This window comes from Ostrinia nubilalis, chromosome Z (genome assembly GCF_963855985.1).
Source record: "Ostrinia nubilalis chromosome Z, ilOstNubi1.1, whole genome shotgun sequence".
Taxonomy (NCBI): Eukaryota; Metazoa; Arthropoda; class Insecta; order Lepidoptera; family Crambidae; genus Ostrinia; species Ostrinia nubilalis.
Genome location: NC_087119.1, coordinates 11,221,637 through 11,245,691, shown reverse-complemented (window position 1 = coordinate 11,245,691; position 24,055 = coordinate 11,221,637). Strand labels below are relative to the sequence as shown.

General features: G+C 35.9%; 1 protein-coding gene across 4 annotated transcripts in view; it reads left to right on the top strand.

Annotated features, from left to right (window-relative positions):
- Positions 1-17,249, top strand: part of LOC135087133 (nuclear hormone receptor FTZ-F1) — a 117,336-nt gene extending 100,087 nt beyond the window's left edge. For 2 of the 4 annotated variants that reach the window (XM_063981972.1, XM_063981971.1), the window contains 6 exons: positions 2,165-2,423; positions 2,612-2,712; positions 2,820-2,962; positions 3,104-3,163; positions 5,601-5,650; positions 16,974-17,249. In XM_063981972.1, the coding sequence (XP_063838042.1) occupies positions 2,165-2,423; positions 2,612-2,712; positions 2,820-2,962; positions 3,104-3,163; positions 5,601-5,649 (612 nt within the window). In that variant the 3' untranslated portion in view covers position 5,650; positions 16,974-17,249. The remainder of the gene's footprint in view (positions 1-2,164; positions 2,424-2,611; positions 2,713-2,819; positions 2,963-3,103; positions 3,164-5,600; positions 5,651-16,973) is intronic. The other 2 variants (XM_063981973.1, XM_063981974.1) reach the window with 2 other exon arrangements.
- Positions 17,250-24,055: the final 6,806 nt, after the last annotated feature.

The following is a 24,055-nucleotide window of genomic DNA, read 5'->3' as shown; positions in this document are numbered from 1 at the left end:
TTATACAATCTATCTATTATCTAAGATTACCAAATTAAGCAAGTTTCCCAAATAACTGTGATTAAGTCACGTCCTTAAGTTTTGTCCGCGAAAAATTTATGATTTTGGTGTCAATAATGAAATAGCTCGTCAGTTTCTTTAAAGATCAAACAGGATTTAAACACTCCCATCATTCGTTAGGTTTAGTACCGCCCCCGCGAGCAGTGACGGCAGACGGGTGCAAGACCTCTGCGTCTTCCCGCCAAAAACGTAAATGTGTTGTTTTTTTTTAAACGGACAACAATTCTGCAATTTTGGTGTCTTTTTGTATAAGATTTCTAAGCTATTCTTTTTAGTTGAATTCCTCGTATAATGTAAAGGAACTGTTTTCATACCATGTGTTAAAATGTTATTGTTATATTTAAAACAGATTTCATATAATTTAGCTTTTTCAACGAGAATCTAATTTTGGTGAGTCAATTTTGGTGTTTTTGGTGGTGCACCAAAGCATTTTTAACCGACTTAACTCCGTCAATTGTGAACCGATTTTCAAAATTCTTTTTTTGTTCTATAGGATACACTTATGTGGTGGTCCCATTGTCACCAAGTCAGGATCTGATGATGGGATCCTAGGGAAATCGAGAGTAAACCTCAAATTTTGTAGGAATGCAATACGTTTTCTAAAGTTATTCAAGTAGTCATCATCTAATGTTGATGAGGTGATGATGGAAGGTAAAACTCCTTAACGCTTAGGAGTTGGAGGATAATTCTTTAAATATTTTAGGTAGGTATGTACATACAGTTGTATTATTTCAGGTATTTAAGATGAGCTGATGATGAAAGGTCAAACAACATAAGTTAGGAGTTAGATGATACTCAATACTCATTTGTTGATACATACATTGACACATGATACATTGATACTTTTTAGTTGCCGATATTTAAAGTAGGGAGCCTGTATTTTGCTAGGAAGATTATTTACACTTGGATTGTGATTAAGACTATAATTTTCCATTACAAAATGGAAAATTATAGTCTTAATCACATTAAACATAGGTACTGTCCCTCTTCAGTGACAATAACAAGGACTAATCAACTAAAAAGCATGAAAAAAAATAATTTTAACAAAAAAATTAAAACCGACGCCAACAATCACTTAAAAGTAGAAAATAAGTACGTCGTTATTTATTTATTAGGACAATATACCATGATTAATATTTTTGGAGTCGGTGCTGGTAAATTTAAAACCATTTCTTGAGCTTGGCACTAAGATATGACCGACTGACAGCATATTTTCTAATTTTGGTGCTTTAATATAAATTTTGGTGTTCTCTTAATTTTGGTGTAAGGAAAATCTAAAAAACTACTGGACAAAATTTAATGTCTTAATCATTTTAGAAACAGTATAAGTTTCCAATAAATTTGATCTATAATTAAAGAATAAAAATACACAAATAACAATTTTCACCAAAATTAGGCAAAAATATGCACTTGTTGAAATTCACCCATACAACTATGTATTACTACTTTGTAGATAGACTGATTTTGTCGGAGCGATCTCAGTCCATCGAGTTGAGCAAGCAGTTCGCTGTGAGGCAATAGCTCCGAGCTCTAAAATTCAGTTGTAACATTTCGTAAACGGCGAATTTAACGCGTTCGCGCACCGCCCCGTGTTTTCTAATGCAACTCAACAAAATGTGGGTCACCACAACATAACGTCGTTAGTCGGTCGCGACTTCTCCGATAGCATTTCGGTTAAAGATAACGTAAATGACAAATTAAAACCGCAAAAATATACGAGTTTCCGAAACATTACTTGCAAAGATATCGCTATCACAAAAATAAGACAAAAATACGAATGGATCCTGACCCAGATGATTGTGCAATCACACGCGACTTCTGCATTCACACAACTGTAATTGGATTCCCGTCTCGACCGTCTTCCCTGAATAAGATGCAGGAATAAAAATAAATTGAGCTCTTGATTAAACATCTTAATGGAGCAGTCTACTACTCACATAATTTTTATGTAGCAAGCGACTAATAAACTACTAACATTTAAATTATAGTCAAAATAAGGTTGCTCCCTTAAGTGAAATCAGTGAAGGCGGTGCAAAATCTCTGAGAAGTCCTTACATCTCTAAAATATTTGCCCGTGTAGCAATGTGGTGATCGTTTGTTGCAGGTTGATGATCAGATGAAATTGCTGCAGCACTCGTGGTCTGACATGTTGGTCCTGGACCACCTGCACCAACGGATGCACAACGGCCTGCCCGATGAGACCACGCTACACAACGGACAGAAGTTCGATTTACTGTGCTTAGGTCTCCTGGGCGTGCCCTCTCTCGCCGAGCACTTCAACGAGCTCCAGAACAAGCTAGCCGAACTCAAATTTGACGTTCCGGATTACATATGCGTCAAATTCTTGCTTCTTCTCAATCCGGGTTAGTATTTTATGAATATTTGCAAGATTTTTTAGCATAAGTGCTTATTTGCGAATGATATACCACATTTCTTGTTTCTTCTTTCTTTATCTTTATTTTCGTTTGTGACTTTATTTTTTGTGTTTGTTGCTACAGGTTTTGCATGTGTAACGTTATATTTGTCTTGAAGAGTTCTCTTGGGGTTTCAGACGTGAGGGGCATAGTGAATGTGAAATGCGTCCGAGATGGCTACCAAACAGTGCAAGCTGCGCTTTTGGACTACACGCTCACTTGCTATCCAAACATACAGGCAAGTAATACACGTAGAGACGTATTTATAAACGTCTAAATTGAGTCAGCCGTCCATTATGATTGTGAAACAAATATAAATGTAAATATTTGGAATGTGCTTTCCAGGATAAGTTCGGCAAACTCGTGATGGTTGTCCCCGAGATCCACGCGCTGGCCGCGCGAGGGGAGGAGCACCTGTACCAGCGGCACTGCGCGGGGCAGGCGCCGACGCAGACGCTGCTGATGGAAATGTTACACGCCAAACGCAAGTGAGTTATCAACCCTCATAAAAATATTTCAAAACACTATCCACGACATATTATATGGCGAACATCATTATTGTATCTATTAATATAATTATGTATCGTTTAGAGTAAGAGTAAGAAATACAATAAAATCTATCGTTCTAGGCCTAATGGAGGTGAAATGGTTAACCGGAGTGCTGAGCATACGTCGACTCTTGACAGATTGTATGTTATCATGTGAAAATACTTTATTATAACATTATTTATGTAGATCATTCACAAAACAAGTAGCACCATCACAACACATCATTTATTTATCTCAGTAGAGTTGCCAGGTACACATTATACGAATTACAACTAAACCGAATGCGATCGTCAGATTGTATCAATTTAATTTTGATGAGTTTTTGATCATTTTAGGCTCGCTGGCAACTCTACATTATAGACATTATGTCAAACCACTCACTGCAACGCCATTGGTGTACTGTAACATCTCATAATTACGCTTATCATGTTATAAAACGCTCCACTTACATTCTTATTTTAGTTTGCCTCGTAATATGACTTGCTTACGTAGAAAATTACATAGAACTCTTATTTTGTCGATATTAGTAAACATTGTGTTAAGATTAGCTTCACATTACACGTATTGTTCCTAGTAATATTACTCGAACGTAGCTCTTAATTCAATACCAGATATTGATACCAGGAAAAAGCAAGTACGTACTAAATTCATAAACGCAATTGAACTAAGCAAAAGGGATCTTAATATTAAGCACTTACTAATATTGGGAAAAGGTGAACACTAAACAGAATAATTTCAGAAAATTACATCTACATAATGCACATGCACTTAACCTGATTTGTGCGATACACAACCTCTTAACTTAAATTGGATCGAGGCTCACGCGGGTAATACGATCAAGGTTAAGTGTATGAACCAATAATTTGATGCCCCGTAAATTTCACTTAAAAATATATTCTACCATCACATTTTCTAACATCATGCGACCAAAGTAAATAAAGTAATAAATAACTAAAGTACCGCAGTAGAAATATTCTGCACTTTGATTCCATAATGACGCAAGTCAAAAATATAAAATCGGTATTTTAAAGTACCTAGACTTAAGTATTTTCGTAGAAATGGGCGTATCAAAAAACTCAATAAGTACATATTATTTTGGTTAATTGCAAGAATTGAATGTGCTAATAAACAACGTTATCGCTTACTTTCACGGATTTTAGAGTAATGTGATGGAAGTGACCCAATTTTTTATCAGTTGTTTTATATACGAGTGTGTGTAACATTATCAAAAAGGCAATTTGTTATCACAACCTGTTGTTCTGAAATAAAGTTTTATTTTAAAATAAAACAAAGAGTTAACTGGAGTGACATATTCTAAACGAGTTCTACTAATATAAACTACTACTAGTTGAATTCATTTCAATTCAAATTCAAAGTAAGAATGTCTGTTAGATGGAATTTAGCATTTTTATCAGACGTTTGTTACTTTGAACATGGCCCAACAACACATGCAACACCAATCAATTGTTTTTGCTAACTTTTATTTATCAATTGCACGCATCCTACATGCACGTTTGTCAACACTGATAAATAGTAACTCTTAAAATGTACATATTTTTAACACACACTTTAATGTTTTGGTGTCTATAGTTTCTGCGCACTGAATTAAGTTAGGTTAATTAATCATTGCCTACAATAAAACTGAGCAAATATGTGGCTGACTATTCATGATAATATGAACGTAGGATGTGGTTTTGTTAATGGATAATCTTTTGCTAACAAAAGCTGGTGGAAACTGACTTATTTATAAAAATCACAAAGTAACTTTGAATATTTATGCAATCAGGGAAGAGCACAAACCGATAAAGAAAGAAAGAAAGAAAGAAAAATATTTATTCGATGCAAGTAGGTACACAGCAAGATAATAACTAAAACTAGACAACAGAACGTCTACAAGCGTTAACCAAAATTGCGATAAAATAATTTAGAGTCGCTCAGATATTTCAAAACGCATTTTTAGTAAAAAAAAAATCGAATTCCCTTATAGTGACCAAAAGATTATCCATTAATATACCGGATTCTGTTAATTTTGAAAAATCGAAAAAAAAAACTATTAATTATTTTGATAAATTAGCATCGTTCCCAAAAAAAAATACCTTACCCAAGACCTATGAGATATAATGTCGGCAACGCAAAAAGCTAAAGTGCTATGTTCTTTTTATTTAAGCTGGTTGGCATGATTGTACAAATTGTTGCAAGCTTCAGCTCTCATACTGAGAACCATTACATACTTTAAAATGTTTAGGTGCACGAGTATAATTTATTCAACTACAAAACAGTATAGGTACAGTCAGCGTCAAATAATTCATGCGTGACACCCAAAGTAGCCAAAAAGTTTGCACACGTCATAAGGTTGTGTTGTCAACTTTTTGGCCACTTTGGGCCACAGTATTTAATTTTGACACTGACTGTAGATAAGTTTTTGGTAAAGAAAATTATGCTCGTGGCGATTTGGAGTTGAACAGAATGGCGGGAACACTTTGTGACTGTGCCTCTATACAGTCGTCCACTGTGCCATTTTTCTTCACTGATACAATGTGTGTTTGCATTTCTTAAGTCGTTGTCTGTGTGTGGCAGGTGCGGCTTCCTGCCAAGCGACACGATTGAGCCGCATTCGCCGATCTAGAGTAAGCATTATGGTTTCTCGAGATCACCTCAGCACGTGCAATTCTGTAGTAACTTAATGTCACTTCACTCTGGCACCGTCATAACATGTAAATTTTCTCTTCTACAGAAAGCAGTGATGTACAATGCGGTTTAATCATTTATAAACGTGTAACTCTTGTAAATGATCTTATGATCCGCATTAAAATTAAGAAGGAGATTGCAAACAGTAAAACAATTTGCAAATGGTCCAAGATTATTTGGTATTATTATTTTAGTTTGTTTTAACTTTAAAAGAAATAAACTCAAGAATAAATTAGTTAGTGAAGCTACAACTTATGGACACAATAAAGGAATTATCATTAACTTTTTATAAAACGAATACATCGATAGTTTCCGGGACTAATGTGCTTGCTGCTCAACTTACAGAAGGGTCAGTCAATCTTACTTTGGTACTTATCTTATTGAATTCAAGGCCAAATGTATGATTACGCTTGTAAAGATTGAAGTTTTATACTCCCCGCAGACAACACACTTTTTGTCGGCCGAAAGTTTAGTCGGGCATTTAATCGGTGTGTGAACATTAGGGTGGTCCTTATTCCTACGAAAAAAATTTTTTTTCTTATATTTTGCGGGGCACCACGTAATTTCTTATCTATCCGAAAAGTCAACGTGTCCCAAAATTCAAGGATAAGCCGGCGCCGCAGGATGGACATAGTCATGACTACTTTAGGAAAAATAAGAAAAAAAATCTATCTCAATTATTTTTTAAGTTACACAATAAATTATGAAATTCGTCGAAAATTGACACCCCTTATGATATTTTACATTACCACGACCACAATTTTTCAAATACTTCTGTTTTTTTGTTTGTATCGGCAACTTAAGTAGTGCTGCTGTCCTCTCCAATTCTTAAAACCCTCAGAATCCTTGCAGTTTTTACACAAAAGTTAATCAAAATATGATATTTCCTTAAAATTTTGAACGATTTTTACTTTCACTCCACTTTGACTCGTCGTTTTGTAATAAAACCGTATGAACACTACTGCGGCAAGTTATTTATAAAGTTGCCGCAACTATCTAAGATTCCAAAATGGTATAATACTCTAAGAAAACTAGTCGCAATAAAGATATGCGTACCATTTTTACAAGCACTTCGCTTGTTAGTTAGTATGGGATAAATCTTGCAATTAAATTTAAAACCAGTTCTCCTCAACCAATTGAGCTGACATTTGGTATACTTATACATGTAAGTACGATGACATTGTAATATTATGGTATCATTGAGCTGGATGGAGTCTGGAGGTAGCCATAGGAACTTCTAAACGAAACGCCGGAATCGCATCTAGTTTGGGTTCGTTGGATATCTTTTCGAGCACTTTAGTGCTAGATGATGTCTAGTCTAGGGTCCTGATGATGAAGTCAAGAGGTGGCCAGGAGCTGGCCAAAGGAACTCCTAATCGAAATGGCGGAAGATTATCGAGTTTGGGTTCGTTGGATTTGACTTCCCGAGCACTTGGACCATGAGATTGAGAAACAACTAAAAAGTGTAAAATAAAGTTATAATAAAAAAAAAACTTTTTTAAAAACAAGCATTAATGCGAAATTTTACGAAAGAATTTAACGATAAAAATAATTGTATGCAAGGTTCAAATAATTTCGAAAGATTGTAGCGCAAACAGAAAAAAAGAGGAATAAATTCCATGCGCGATTATAACTTTATTTTAAACTTTTTAGTTGTTTCTCAATCTCATGTAGAGGTGGGCGCCACGCCGGCGCGCCGCCGCCTCCGCGAATTTTTTCACGCCGCCGCCGCCGACGACCAGCTGTCGGCGCGCCGATACTGATACTGTACAAACTATTTGCAATTTATTCCTCTCCTATACTGTACTAATGTGTTTCAAACGCAGAAAAACTATTTTTTTATTAAGTTGAGCGGCTATTCTAGTTCAATTAAGTCCTAGTATCACTGCGACCGGTACCGATCTATTGTGATCGCCGCTATTTTCCTTACAGTTTGCCTCCGAGTCCTGACTCCTGCATCCATTAGGAATTGCAGTATCTTTTGGGGGGCGATATTTTTTACATCTTGTGGGCTTAGGATGTGTTTGCCCAGGTGTAAGCTCCACTTGCGCATCAAAGGTCCGCAGTCCGTGAGAATGTGTAGTGGCGTTTCATCTGCCTCTTGGGACATCCTGCACGTTCTTGATTCGGACAGTCCCATAGTGGACAAGTGCTTGTTTAAGCTGCAGTGTCCAGTGAAGGCTCGAACTAAGATGCGCATTTTGATCCTACTCAGTCCTATGATCTGCTTTGAGCATTTTCGGTCATAGAGCATTTTATAAGAGCTTTAGAATGATCCTGGCGTGTCTGACCATGTCTTAAAGGATTTGTTTAAATAGATGTTCTCCAGGGTCATTCGAGCGAGACTTTTGGGAATGCCACAAAAGGGTTCTGGACCATATTGTGTTCCCTCCGCTCCCGCTCTGGCCAGTTCGTTGGCATTTTCACTGTCCACGATTCCCGCGTGACCTGGAACCCATCTCAGCGTTACTCTGTTACGTTTTCCTAGGGTATTCAGTCGACTCATGCAGTTTTCTACCAACTTTGAGGTGATTAAGTTGAAGTTTAAGGCCATCAGCGCTACCTGACTGTCTGAGTTAATGTAAATTATGTGGTTGGCATAATTTTTTCGCAGGTTAGCTTCCGCACATTCAATAATGGCGTAGACTTCTGCCTAAAAGATAGAGACAAATTTACCCAGGATTTGAGATAGCCTAAGCTTTGGCTGCTCTCCATACACGCCAAAGCCTACGTTAGGGCCCATTTTTGACCCATCAGTAAACCATATAACAGAAGAACTAACTATAATATTTATTCTTTAATGCCATATAAATTGATACACAAGGCGAACTTAATGCCGTTGATATACTAATAAATGGATTGAGTAACTTAATACTAACTATATTAACAGTTAATCAAGTACATTATTCAAGTTACTGCTTGGTCTAGTAAATAATTGATCGCGAGAGGCGCCGGTCCCTCTTGCTGTCAAGAAAAAAATCCCTGCCTTCGTCTGGCAGATAACCCACACTATTGGACTATTCTTTAAGCGAATCACTCACACAGAGATTGGCAAATATGTCTCGGATTGCAAATGGGAACCACAACCTCTGGAAGGCAACAAAATACCTCCCTCAAAGTGTTCTCCGCTTATTAGGTCCGGTTACCGGACTACATGAGTGCGAACTGACAAGAAAAATCTCAGACCTTTGCTACATGACAAGCCGGTTTATTTAAACCCATTGACACGGATAATCCAAAAAATCTACAATTCAATAAAAAAAATAAGATCAAGCATTGGACTTGATCCGAGACTTGCAGCTATGCCTGCCTTTGATTCCTACTGATGATGATGATTCATTCGATCGATTTCGGTCATGGTGACCACTTCGACTTAGCTGTCTTAGCGGCGCTGGTGCGCCCGAAGATGGCTTACATAGCCGATCTTCGCGGTACCTAAACTCCTCGCACATTGAGAGTAACCCGCCGCCAACATAATTATGGTGAATGGCGGCAGATGGACGGCATTTACATCATCGCGTTTTGCGTTGAGTTCAGTTGTGCGCTGCTCGTTGAATTCGCGGACTCGCCTCTACACAACACAATCTCCCGCCATTCTAGGTGCTGTGCTTCCAAACCTTCCCATTGTGATTTGAGAGGGCTCATTTTGCATCTTTTCGTGTGCTGCTTCTGGACATCTTTATACTTGACTATCTGAGGAGTTGACCGCCATATTTCCGCTTACCCTCCTCAAGTTCAAAGTAGAAGATTGATTCCTACTACGCTAATAATTGCGGACGAAAGACGCAGGAGGACAAAGTGACTGACATAGCCCACAGAATCGCTAAAATCAAGTGGCAGTGGGTGGGGCCCATAATAATATCTCGTAGAGCTGATGGCCGCTGGGGCAGTAAAATTTTTGAGTGGCAACCATGAGCCGGAAGACGTAGCGTGGGCAGGCTTCCTACTAGGTGGACCGACTATTTGGGGAAGTGCCTGGATGCGAACAGCGCAGGACGTCTTTCGGCTGAAACGAAAGAACTAACGCTAAGAGAGATGACTAAGCTAAAGAAATAGCCAAAATGGACCCTCGTAAAGCACTTGCATTTGATCTGATCACCATGAAGTCCATGGTCTTGACAATGACCACACTGAGTGAGAAGAACCTCGCAAGTCGCCTCGCCTCTTAACTTTGGAAATGATCCATAAGGCTGGCAAGTCGCCTAACGAATTCTCTTTTCGCTCAATTAATCTGTCATTTGTATTGTTAAAATTATGGAAAAGGATCATTCTTGCTCGTTTATTCCCTTGCCTAAGTATGACCCATGTAATATAGTATACCCGGCCATAAATTTTGGCAGAAACCATACCAATCATAATCAGTACAATGTTTGGAAAAGAAAGAATCATGTACGTCTGCTTTCGCTGCGGCTTCAGCTGGGTTTATCATAAAGGACTACTCTATGAAATTAAAAAGTACCTTCTAGCACACTTCTACTACCTGCTGATGGATTCTTATAACAGTGACAGACAGTTTTAAATCAAACTCGGTGACAAAATCTTCTCTTTTTAGCTGCAGAGCTGGAGTACCCCAGGACTCTGTACTTGGTCCGATACTCTATAACATCTACTAGTAAAGTAGCCGAGACACCAGAAAGCTGCGGCATTCCTCAAATGTAACTGTAATCTTAAAGTGACTAGACTGCAAAGTCAGCTGCTTGGCTGACCAAGTGGCGCATGTAATTAAGCCCCGAAGTCTCACCATATTATCATTTAAGACGTGAAACTTATCCTCCGGCCAATCTAGACATCGACAAATTGCTGCAATCAACCTGCATTAAAATCCTGGACCGTAGGCTGACATGGAAAGACCATAAATATAAATAAAACAGAACTAAATATAATATTTCACCGACAGTCAGCTAATCCAACATTAACTATGTGCCTCCAAAGAGCTCAAAAATACATGTTAAGGGTACTTTTATCGGCACATTGGTACGCTCGCCTTTAAGAAATACATGAGAACCTGATCTCAACCAAACCCGCTATCCAAATATCAAAGTATCTATGATCAAGAGAGCTAATTTACTAGGGTAAACCACTCTAGTGGCTCAAACCCCAACCAACTGCAAATCACCTGATTAGTCTTGACGACAGATACTAAAAAAGCAGATTAAAAAAAACCTAATGAACAAAGGTCAAACAAGGTCACGCCGCCGACGCCGCCGCCGCCGAGGTCAAAATGTCGGCGCGCCGCCGCCGGCCAATTTTATATCGGCGCCCACCTCTAATCTCATGGCCCAAGTGCCCGAGAAGACAAAACCAACGAACCCAAACTCGATAAGCTTCCACTATTTCGTTTAGGAGTTCCTATGGCCAGCTCCTGGCCACCTCTTGACTTCATCATCAGGATCCTGGACATCATCTAGCACCAAAGTGCTTGAAAAGACAAATCTAACGAACCTAAACTAGATGCAATTCCGCCGTTTCATTTAGAAGTTCCTATGGCCACCTCCAGACTCCATCCAGCTCAATGATACCATAATATTGCATTGTCATCGTACTTACATAAGTATACCAAATGTCAGCTCAATTGGTTGAGGAGAACTGGTTTTAAATTTAGTTGCAAGATTTATCCCATACTACTAACAACCGAAGTGCTTGTAAAAATGGTACGCATATCTTTTTTGCGACTAGTTTTCTTAGAGTATTATACCATTTTGGAATCTTGGATAGTTGCGTCAACTTTAAAACTTGCCGCAGTAGTGTTCATACTATTTTTTTACAAAACGACGAGTCAAATTGGAGTGTAAGTAAAAATCGTTTAAAATTTTAAGGAAATACCATATTTTGATTAACTTTTGTGTAAAAACTGCAAGGATTCTGGGGGTTTTAAGAATTGGAGTGGACAGCAGCACTACTTAAGTTGATAATATAAACAAAAAAACAGAAGTATTTGAAAAATTGTAGTCGTGGTAATGTAAAATATCATAAGGGGTGTCAATTTTCGACGAATTTCATAGTGTATTGTGTAACTTAAAAAATAATTGAGATAGATTTTTTTTTCTTTTTTTTTCTGCAGTAGTCATGACTATGTCCATCTTGCGGCGCCGGCTTATCCTTGAATTTTGGGACACTTTGTATACCATATGAAAGTCTTTCATTATTTTTTTTTTAATTTTTAAAAGACATTTAGGGGTCCCTACCAAGGTTTGAATTTTAAGTAAAAAACAAAATCTGTATTTGTTAGATTCATTTATTTTTAAAGCCAAAGCCAAATAAAAATTTTACAAAATTATTGTTGTTGCTATGAACTAAGATATTATGTACAATGTACCTATTTGAATCAATTATTTTTAAGACATAAGAGTTTACTTGTTAGTATCTCGACGCGTCGGTACCATGGTCGGTATAGAAGAGGGGTTGAGGGGAGAAGGGGACAAGAAGCGATTGTCTATTCTATCTATGCGATGTTCATTTGCACGTAAAATGTGATATAAACACTTAAATAAAACATTTATATGAAACCATGATTTAAGATTTTCAAAGCTTTTGTAAATATTTTGACAGCTGGTAGCGACCTCTAAATCTTGACTAAAAAAAAAACAAAAAAAGCTAATTTCATATTTAGAGGTATATAATCGAATGAGAAAGTGCCCCGGGGATAATTCAAAAGTCGAAAAATAAGGACCACCCTAGTGAACATGTATAAAAGTGCAACAGTACCTACATCGATTTGGTTTGGTATCGGCCGATTAAAAGTCAACCAAACTATTAGCCGATAAAGTCTGTAGTCTGCAGGAACTCTAAGACTCCCGGATTATATTATTAATGCCGATTGAGCAGCCTTCGACAAAATGATTTAATTCAAAATCCAAATTATCTGAATAGTCAGCCAAGCACTTAAAAATTTGCTTTAAAAACAATACAAGATGTATGGGAAAAACAATTTGATTTCGCTAGTTAATTTGAAATTTGAAGTGCGAATAAATTCACGTATAAATTAAAATGCCATAAAGTATTTGATAACTAAAGAAAACCAATAATGGCATAAAATCTGTGTGTTACAAGGACCGTCGGCCGTTTGGTGTAGTGGTTCAGAACGTGCTACTATGCCGAGAGGTCCCGGGTTCGATTCCCGGCCGGGCAGAAATTGAAATGATGAATTTTAATTTCTGTGACGGGTCTGGGTGTTACTATGTATAATATGTATGTATTTAAAAAAGTATATAAGTAGTATATCCGTTAAGCTAGCACCCATAACACAAGCATTAAGTTGCTTACTTTGGGGCTAGCTGGCGATGTGTGAAATTGTCTAAAGATTTACACCATAGAGCATAGATGGATAAAAGACATCACCAAAAATTTCAACATTTCGTTTCTTTAAAATTGAAAACCTTAACATCATGGCAAAGATTGGCAATATGGAATACCAAATACGCAAAAACATGTATAGAGACTAAAAAATACTCATAAAAGTCGAATTACAAATTTCTGACTCCTTTAAAACTTTTCATGCAAACTTTATACCCTCTGCCTTCTAAATCCGCTCCTGTCGTAACGTGCGTGCTTGTGGATGCGTGCAAATGCGTCTCTTATCTACGTCTCCAACCTATAAATTACGTAACTGCTAAATTTCAGCTTCACAGGTCACGTAATTTACACAAGTGACTTTTTGGATATGGTAGAGTCAATATTTGTTGCCTCTTGTAAATAACCTATGCATTATATTATGTTTACCTATACTTATAGAACATTAGCATGGTATGTTGTATGAAAATACTTGATATCCCCAGTGTAGAGTATTTAGAATGAACTTAAGAAAGTAATTAGTCGTATTTGCAAACAATTTCAGGTGACTTTTAAACTATTTAGTTTGTTTGGGACTGTATTGGGATGTGTAAAAGTGCTTTTTAAAAGCCTATTTGCAAAAATAAATGAATTTTATGAATTTTAATTTTATGTAATGTTAAGACGAATTGTGTCTGTTAAAAATGAGCATGATCATGAGACGGATGTTCCGTCACAATCAGGCCCATAATCTAAAACATTTTTTGATCAAAAATACATATTTTTTATCGATAAAGAGAAGCTCTTTGCCTGCACCTCACCTGATGGAAAGTAAAGATTCTAACCTGCTATTGATTTGAGTTTCAATATTTAGCCTAGGCGCAGACTACCGACTTTTAGTTGGCCGATAGTTGGGTCGGGCTGTTAATCAGTATCTAATCTACATGTATGGAAGTGCGCACATTAAACCGATTTAGTATCGGCCGATTTTTCATACAAATTAGAATCGGGCCCAACTATCGGCCAACTATAAATCGGTGGTCAGCGCCTAGTCTAAATCAATCAGAAGCTTGAATCTATTATCGCGTTAATTGATGTTTTACAACAAAGAAAAAAAAGCCCGGGGTTTTAGTCGACTTATAAAGACAACAATGCTTTTTAAGGTTCCGTAGCCAAATGGCAAAAAATTGGCCAAGTGCGTGTCGTGCCACGCGCAGTGTAGGGTTCCGTAGTTGTCCGTCGTTACCACAAAATACTTCAAAAGCAAGCAATTTCTTCATCTAAAGTCACTTTTAATATTTTCTTCTAATTAATTATTTTATTAGGTAAGAAATGATTTAATACATGAGTTAAACGACTAATACTCTTAAAATAACTGATCTATCTTAACCGTTATAGTTTTCCTTGAAACTTCATAAAAAGCACTATTATCATGAATTTTTCCAGATTTTTAAGCCAACAGTTTAGTTTTTAGAGGGGGGGGACGCCCAACTCGAACAAAAATTGGCACTTTAAACTTTAATAATTTGCAAACCGATCCCTAAATGGAAAAATAGTCTTAAAAGTCCCTAAGCCATTTTAAAAGACCTATCCAACGATACCCCACACGATGGGGTAGAAGATGAAAAAAAATTCTTCCCCACTTTACATGTAGGGGAGCTACCTAAAAAAAAATGTTTTTTCAAAATTTTATTTTACCGTTTTGTCGGCGTGATTAATTTACATACCTCCACAAAATTACAGCTCCCTAGTGCCAACAGTTTCCAAGCAAAACCTCGGACAGACAGACATATCGAAACTATAAGAGTTCCTTGTCAAGACTACGGAACCCTTATAGATTCGTCATGTCTGTCAGTCCGTATGTCACAGCCACTTTTTTCCGAAATTATAAGAGCTATACTGTTGAAACTTGGTAAGTAGATGTATTTTGTGAACCGCATTAAGATCTTCACGCAAAAATAGAAAAAAAAAACAATAAATTTTGGGGGGGGCACCCCCACATAGAACTGAAATTCAAAAATTTTTTTTCATCAAACCCATACGTGTGGGGTATTTCTATGGATAGGTCTTCTAAAATGATATTGAGGTTTCTAATATAATTTTTGTTCTAAACTGAATAGTTTGCGCAAGAGACACTTCCAAAGTGTAAAATAAATAAATAAATATAAATTCTAAAATAAGGGTACGATAAAACTAAAAAAATATATGATGTACATTACCATGCAAACTTCAATTGAAAATTGGTTTGCACAAAAGATCTAAGTAGTTAACTAGTAGTTTTTTAATAAATTTTTAAAAATGTTTCAGTTACTACTCCTTTCCTCATGAACACGTAGAGGTATTAAATTGAAATTCATATCAAATACTCAGGTCTATAGTACCTTTAAGCTGTAACAAAATCAAAGTTATATACCTACAGGTTTTTACGGAACCCTCGGTGCGCCAGTCCGACTCGCACTTGGCCGGTTTTTGTTTTTGACACGCTTTTATTAGGTCGTCGTGTATGTAACTATTTAATGGAATCTAAGAATCTGAATTACACGCACTTCTAATTCTTGTATCATCAAGAACGTTGCCAATAATATGTAGCATGACAATACAATATTATGGTACCATCAAGCTGGTCTGATGATGGGACTGGAAGGTGGCCATAGGAACTCCTAAACAAAACGGCGGAATCGCATCGAGTTTGGGTTCATTGAATTTGTCTTTTCGAGCACTTTAGTTCTAGATGTCCAGGATCCTGCCTTTTAGTGCAGTAATTAAAAGCGTGTTTTTCTTTTTTAAACTATTATTTTTTTATGCGTCAAAACGGAACAATTTTAGATTTATGTCTACTTAACATATGCAATTTATCTTTTATCTTTCGCCATTCCTGTAACAGGTGTAACGGCGTTAACACTGGTGTGTTATCATTTTATTAATTGCCATCTCTGTGTGGTTAATGGATAATTGTTAACGCGTTAACTGCCTACCTACCTACATGTTGTGACTATAAATATCGACATTTATTAATGGGTTTAGGTGCTTGGATTTTTAAATATTAACCCGGCGAGGATGTGGTACAAAAAGTATAAGTCGGGGATGTGGAGGGTCTTCATGACCCTGTATTTGATTTGTAGATTTTTGGCTACTAAGCGGTAATTTAAATAATATTTATCAAGAAATTTAAGTAATAGTAATTAAAAGATTTAAATTGAAACATTCACCAATAGCCATAAACAAGTTTACATAAATAGAGCTATTCTAAAAGTCTAAAAAATAGTGAAATTTGTGTTATCTGGTAACAAAAAAGCAATTTCATCATATTTCATAATAATAATAATTATTTTCTGGTAATCAATATCTTATATCATTAAATATTCATAATTAGTCTTCTAAGTTACAAATCAGCGCATTTTTTAACAAAATAGGGCAATGTGGTTTTGGCAAAATTTCGTCATTTTTACGTTTGCGCACGTCTATTTTCTTTCACCGGCAACTGTTGACTGAATATTGGCGTGCAAAGGGGAGCAGAGTTCAATTACTCCAGCTACTGAGACGTTCAACAGCACACGGCTACGGGATAAATAACTGTACACAAAAATATGAAGGGCGGGGTCAAATTGACCCCTCCACATCCTCGCCGGGTTAATGGTAATCTATGGAAGAAGTTGGTTGGAACGTGGGTTGGGCCAGTGTGAACTACTAACATAATTATGTTTTGCCCCGGCGAAAATGTTATGCTATACGGTGCTTACCTATGAAATGTCGTTGATTACTGAAAATTGAAAGAAATCTCTACTTTCAGTCTAACTTATTTTTTCTTTTTAGTGATGTAATACAGAGAGAGATTCCATTAAATATCTACTAATATTGACAGTTCAAATGACTTATTATTACAGAAGTTAAAAGTTGGTTATAAAATATTGGATTGAGTTTCATAGATAAGCACCTGTGAAATGTATTTGGTCAAGCAGTTTCGATGGTACAATGGACGTTTTGTGTTTACAGGTCTTGAGTTCCCAGTGAAGAATAACAAAATGAAGACCGAAGATGCGCCAAGCGCTCCTGATACCACATCAGATAGTATATTTTACAAAAATACTACTTATTAATTAGCTTTAGTTGTTAACTTGGTGTGTGATTAAATTTATTAAGTTATTGCGCCGAGCGCCGACCGGCGGTGCCGCGCGTGCCTAGTCCGAATACAGATAAAACAAATATTTATCTACCTAATATCTGTAACATAAATATACAAAAACATTATACACCAGTTCGTGTAGCTACGGTTAACCTTTTAGCCGCCGGGACCACTGTTATCAAAACGTGCCACTGGCGCCGCAACTCTTTTTCAACACTTTGACGTTAGTGATGGGGAATCTGCTTTGCGATAGTTTTATTTCAAGATGCGTTTTGGTGTAAAAAAACGTGTAATATGTATGTATTTATTTGTATATTTGTAAAATAAATATAAAAAAAGAATAGTTTCAATAAATTGAGAATTATTTCATAGCTTAATCAATAAAAAACAGGTTGAGACAAAACGAAACTTTTTTTTTTAATTCAGCAGAATATCGATATTTTCAATCCCTATTTGACCTTGACAAAGCAGTACGTCGCGTATAGACGACCCCGGCGCAGTAAGAGGCGTTATTTTTATTAGTTTTAGTGACGAGGTAACTCGATCAAATGGATGTCGATAAATTGATGAATTTTAACGAATAAATTCCAACCACTGCATAATTATTTATTGATTTAATTAATAAAATTAGCTTTAAAATAGTAATTTTTTCTTTATTATAATTAACTAATGTTTTATAACTATTTAAGAAGTTCATGGACACGAAATAATCAAATGCGGCTAAAAGTACTGGCTACACTGGTTCCACTACTGTACGATTTTATTCGCTACCTGCATTTTGTAAGCTCATACGTAGAACGTATCCGAGTAAGTAAGATTTTGATTTTATTTATTTATTATCAGCCCGTTTCAGTTTTGCATGGATGGACAATGGACATTTATTTGCAAACTATCAGAAAAAAAAATCAGTATTTTTTAAGTCAGTTAATTTTTTTATTAGTTTGATAATATTAGTTATTCTACAAAGTATCGGTTTGTTATTTTGTGTTAATATTCATCATTGTCTACTCACGGACATTGCCCGCGGGCGGCGTGACCGGAGGGAGCGGCGAGCGTTCGGCGAACGAACGAGCAATGTTCGGTTCGCGAGCGAACATCTAAGAAGACGATCCTGACGCACTCTCTTCAACGACTTTGCACAAAACGGTCTCGATAATATTGTAAATTTATACCGAATAGACAATTAATTGTATACAGTCCACTCTTTCATTTAATTAACTTCCACTACACTCACTATCGAAGTAACAATCATACGATAAAATTATCAACTTACCCTCACTATTCCAAACTTCCGTGCGTCTATGACGTCATAAGCGGTCGTGTATTCCCGACTCCGGCGCTGGAGCATGTTAAGAAAACGTTGAATACTCCGCACTGCTAGTGTTGTGCAATTTTCCAAATCTTTGCGTTTTTCTATCATCGTTTATTTAAAATTTATATCGTATTACAATTTAAATAATTCGTCTGTTTAATTCATAACGTTGTACTTATCTTTCTGTATTTAAATCTACATAAACTAAAACGAATTTATACATTTTCATCATAATTAATTTCCATTTCATTAAAATGATGGGAAGATTTTACTACAACACTATGGTCTTTTATTAACGACTGCGGCGCTGAGGTCCTAAAATAATATTGCTTTATGCGATGTGAAATTATGGTGTTAGTTTTTTTTAAATATGTCACGTTTAATAGGTGCAATGAAGTCCGAATTCATGAATTAAAACAATGAGTTCAAAGTATTGGATTTTTTATTATTATCTTTCTCATGGATCGTCTCATTCCCTTAGAATAGAGCGGCAAAAATTCAGTCTGCTATGCCCGACTCCGGCGCTAGTGCCCCCAAATTCTGTTGTCGGTCATACGCGACTGCGGCGGTTAATGGGTTAATTTATTTAGCAGTTTATATTGTGTTACATCAAAATTATGTAAGTACATTGATGGTTATATTACTAGGTTCTCTAACTCCGGTGCATAAGGGAGAAATATTACAATACATACTTTAGGAAAACGTCTGTGATTATAAACGAAGAAATTTGATGAAAACAATTTTTATCGTTACTTGCGATCATGAAGAGCATAATATTTGTTAGTTTTATTGCAGTGTGTGCTGCGGCCGCGCTTTGTCGATCCAACGTTACTTAACGTTATTATATTAATATACGATTTACTTCTTTAAGACTAAGCACTCTATTGACTTGTTAACGTTCTTACTGATCAAGACCCTCTCGCTTCAGTCCCGCAGTGCATGCCAGAGATCGCTATGAGTGAAGGTTGGAAGGCGCGGATGTTCATTGGCTTGAATACTTCAGAATGTATCTAATGTTGTTATTTGAAATTAACTTTATATGTAATTATATACATATATATATATTATAGATAAATAAATATATTGTTAAGATGAACAAATTATTCGAAATCATGTTTAAATTTTACAGTTGTTCACTTTATTATAAAGATATTACATATATCTGGATGTAGTGTTGTTTGACGTTGTTTTTATTGGCCATACCAGTACAAACCAAATTATTAACCTACCTTGTAAATAACAAATCTAGTAACACGTTTACACTGATTTCCTCTACTTAAAATTGTAATTATGTAAAATATCTCTCAACATACGTGCAAGAAGCCTTAAAAATCATAGATTTTTAAAAAAACGTGGTACTAGCTTCTATTCGACAGTCGGTCGAGAAGATGATGTATTTTTATAAAACATATTGTTCTTTATTAACATATATAATATGTTAACTGAAAGTACATGGTTTCGTATTTTTCTAACATAATTAAATATAGTAGCGTACGTAAAAAAAAGTTTAATGATCAACTTTTAAAGTGGAATATAATTATTATTATATATACTTACATAACATAAACTTCATTCTATCATTGTTAGTAGGTAACTCACAAATTAAGCATAACGTTGAAAATTTAATTTGAAAACGTTTTATTTTTATATGGCGTCAATTTGTTGTTAGGCAATGCCCATTTCACAAGCCGATTCATTTCTTCTGTCATCTTACAGTCTTTGGTTGCCCTGCACTCTGAAACATGGCTCTTCCAAGCCACTGACTGTACTTATTTACCAGGTCTCGAATATAGCTAGTGGTGTTTGCATATAAGTTGCTTAATTATAAATATAACTTGGTATTCGCTTCTTCTTCGGTGAATGTGTGATCACACGCTGTTTCATTGAAATGGGCTTCATTCAATCCTTGCGTTGGATGAATTAATTAGTCTAAAATGTGATTGACGGTTTGTGTTTATTGAATGTTTAAAAATTAGTATCTATCTAATATATTAGTGTCATTGCACCAAGTGCAAGTGTAATGTAGGCCACATCATCGAGTAGTAGGCATTATTTCGAGTTATGTTGTTATTTAAATTGCTTAGCGGCTCTTTACTAGGCCTGTACTGTATATATTTACGGCACCGTATTTTATCTGTCATACCGTCCAGTGAAAATTGTTATTAAAAATCATGACAAAATCAGTGTTTGAAAACGCAAAATAAAATTTGATTGCATGTTTTCAAACGCACGTTTTAAATTTTTTGCACTACGGACACAGTGAGATGAATGATATGTAGTTGCGATGGCAATAGAATGCAAATAGAGTACCTGTACTACGAGTTTGACGTGCTAATTGAAATCAAGTTTGACGAAGTTCCTCAATAGATTATTGTGGTTCAAATTTTTTAAATATACAGATTATAATATGAACCTCATTTGAACAGCAATATCATGATTTTATAAAATTTTACTAAATTTAAGTCGTAATAGTCATAAATTCTTTCGATATACGTTTTTTTATCTTTCTTTATATTTTATTTTACTTACTATCGCCGATCACATTAATGTAAATAGCGTTCAAATTTAGAAGTCGTAAACCCCATGTCGTTTTATTATTATCATAATAATTATAATAATGTTGATTTGTGAAGCTGCGATTATCGACTCCTTTTCTGCAAAGGATTTTCTTTGCAATCTTTAACCCTTTTCGGCTGTCATGGTTCTCGTTAAACAATACAGTAAATCAAATGGTATATGCATATCGATGCGTTTCTTGTACGGTAAGAAGTTGCTTACATTTTTGATGGGATCACCACATTGTAGTAGTAGGTAGTTTTGTCTCCAATCGAATAGCCAAAGCTATTTTTTCCGTTACTTAATCGTTTTCATGGACATTCACTTGTTTCATCACAGATGCTTGTTTGGCCTGTCCTTATCCTTAAATAAAAGGAGTCATATCGTTAGTCTTGCTTCAGTTTGTTTTTGGTATAACTCGTTTGCTCGAGAAATTGAAGCGACACGTAGCTTCACAACATTGTAGTTGCTTTATAAATCGAGAAGCGAATCTGTGATGATAGTTAGGTACGTTAGGCTGTGTGGGTCTTCTCCCTTAGGGGCACAACGACAATTTGTGGTTTATTTATCATGTTTCCTCTTCGGCTTTATTAAAAGTCCCTTTAATATAATGATTTTTGAAGAGTGGTATTTAAAAGTCATAGCGCTGTGTTATAAAGTTACAAAAATTACTACAGATGCCAACATACCTCAATTGATGATGCCTTTTATTAGTTATGTGAACAATAATTTACCAAACAAATGTTACCATTTTATACAGTATTTTATGTCAAACTTTTATTGGTTTGTTAAAATACGTAACAGTATTATTTTACTTTTATATCTAATTCATCTATTTTGAAATATTTTCCGTATCTAATAAAAGGAATCTAGTTTTGAATGCCTCAAAATAATCGTACGACTATGAAGAAATTAATTTTTTACTACACATTTAAGTACATATTATTCCTAAGAAAATATGCTATTATTCTTCGACAAGGAAATAATATACACAAAATTTTAAATTGCGACTCAAATAGTGAAAGCATATGGACACTCCTACATCACCGAATATAAATGGAGTCACTTTATAAAGGATTATGTGTATTATTTCTTAACGTTTGCAAATAAAATCTACTCGTACAGGAAACAGCTATTGATACGTATATAAGTATATAAATTAGTTATTAATCATGGAATATGTATAACCGATGTCCGTTTATGTTCAAGATATAATCAATCTCTATGTATAACATGTTACATCATTAATATTTTCATACAAAATAGTATGTTTATACAATTATCATAGTTAACATACAATATGTAAACGATAAACGATCTCACAAATTAGTTAAAAATTACCTATATATTAATGTCGTTTTTCCACTGGAAAAAAAAATCAAAACATTCTCTTTCAGAAAATTTAACAAAAGTAGGTATATTTTAAAGACAGTCCAAGTGATTTAGTTAAGTTTTTAGAGTTTCTATCAATATTTCGGAGTTTTAAAAGTAAACATATAAATTAAACCAGTTTAGAACCAGTGAATAATTAAATTTTACTCATGAGAGACGTTTCATGGTCGGCTTAAGTTTTCGGAGTGCCGAAACAAGAGATCATTTAACGTTTACATATTGCATAGTCGTCCGCCGACGCAGCGCGGCGACGCGCGAGGACAGTCGTGTGCCATGCTGACGCCGCGTAGGCAGTGCCTGCTCCCGGCGACAAGTACAATGCTTCAATATTAGCGCTACTTAGCAAACACTCTCTCTGAATTTTCAAATAGACAATAACACTTGTTTTAGGTGCCAGTTGAATTTCTTTTTTAATTCATTAATCGCTATTTCTCATTTAATATCATTCGCTGTCATTTACTTATATTTCGAATCGAAGCTACGTTCATTTAATATATAATTTTGTTGAGTACTTGAGTATATTATTCTATACATGTAAAATCTAAAACTACTATTTACTTCTAAGATTAGGTTGTAATATACAGCGTACAGTTGTATTTTAGTGTTTGTGTAAGTAATATCTATATTTATGAAATAAAATTATAAGTATTTTAAATGTTAAGATACACAATGAGTGTTCTATATATAAATGTAAATTTTGAGTTCAATTAGATAGTAAGCGAAGAGTATGTAGTTATACCACTGTTGCGCAGAGTCGAACCATGCGCTCCGTCGGCGCACGCGCGCGGCGGGTTGTCCGGCGGACACCGGACACTGTTACTTCGCTCAGATTCGCTCGCGCAGCGTCACGTAACTACACGCGTCCGGGCGGCTCCGGACGGCGGGTACGTACGCGTCGCACACATTCCAAAATAACGCTAATCGTAACGCTACGTGACGTGTCTCTTATAACGCGTTACTTGTAAGTTAACCACTTTGTTGTTCATTAACGATAAGTTAGGTTTAATCTCAGTCGATGTTGTTTAACTTTAGTCTGTGTATAGTATTCTCTTGGTTAAGTTTATGTGAGGACGTGAATTTGAGCGAATCGACAGGCTATAACCTGATGAGTTCATACTAGCTATAAATTTAAGTACCTAAGCGATTATTTCTGTTGCACCTTAATTTTATTTCGCGAGCCGTGTTAGTTATATTTTATTAATTGTACATATAGTTAGGGCGAGGTATACTGTGTTTTCATCAATCTTAAATGGTTATTGTTGAATCTAAAAGGCGGGCTGGCAAATACCAATGCAATGTTGCATTTTGCTGTTATAATAATGTCAAATTTCTGATACCATAGTTTCACGGATATTTATGTGTTACTGTTGTTAGACGGTGGTGAGGCTAAACCACGGGAGCGGGCTTCGGTTGGCCGCGTCCCTGGCGGTGTCCCGGGCGCACGGCTCGCCCGGGCCGGGGCCCGCGCCCGCTCCGGCCGCGCGTGGAACGCATCCTCGCACTCGGTCCGTGACCGACATGTATGTTAATGTAAATCGTAATACATAAGTACACGCGATTAGTTTAGCCAAGAAGGCTTGTTGTGAGGCTGCATCCATTTTAACTGAATCAGATTGGATACCGGGACCGAACACATCACGCGATACATCACGAGCTAATTGTTAATTCGGACATAATTTAACGCGTATTGTA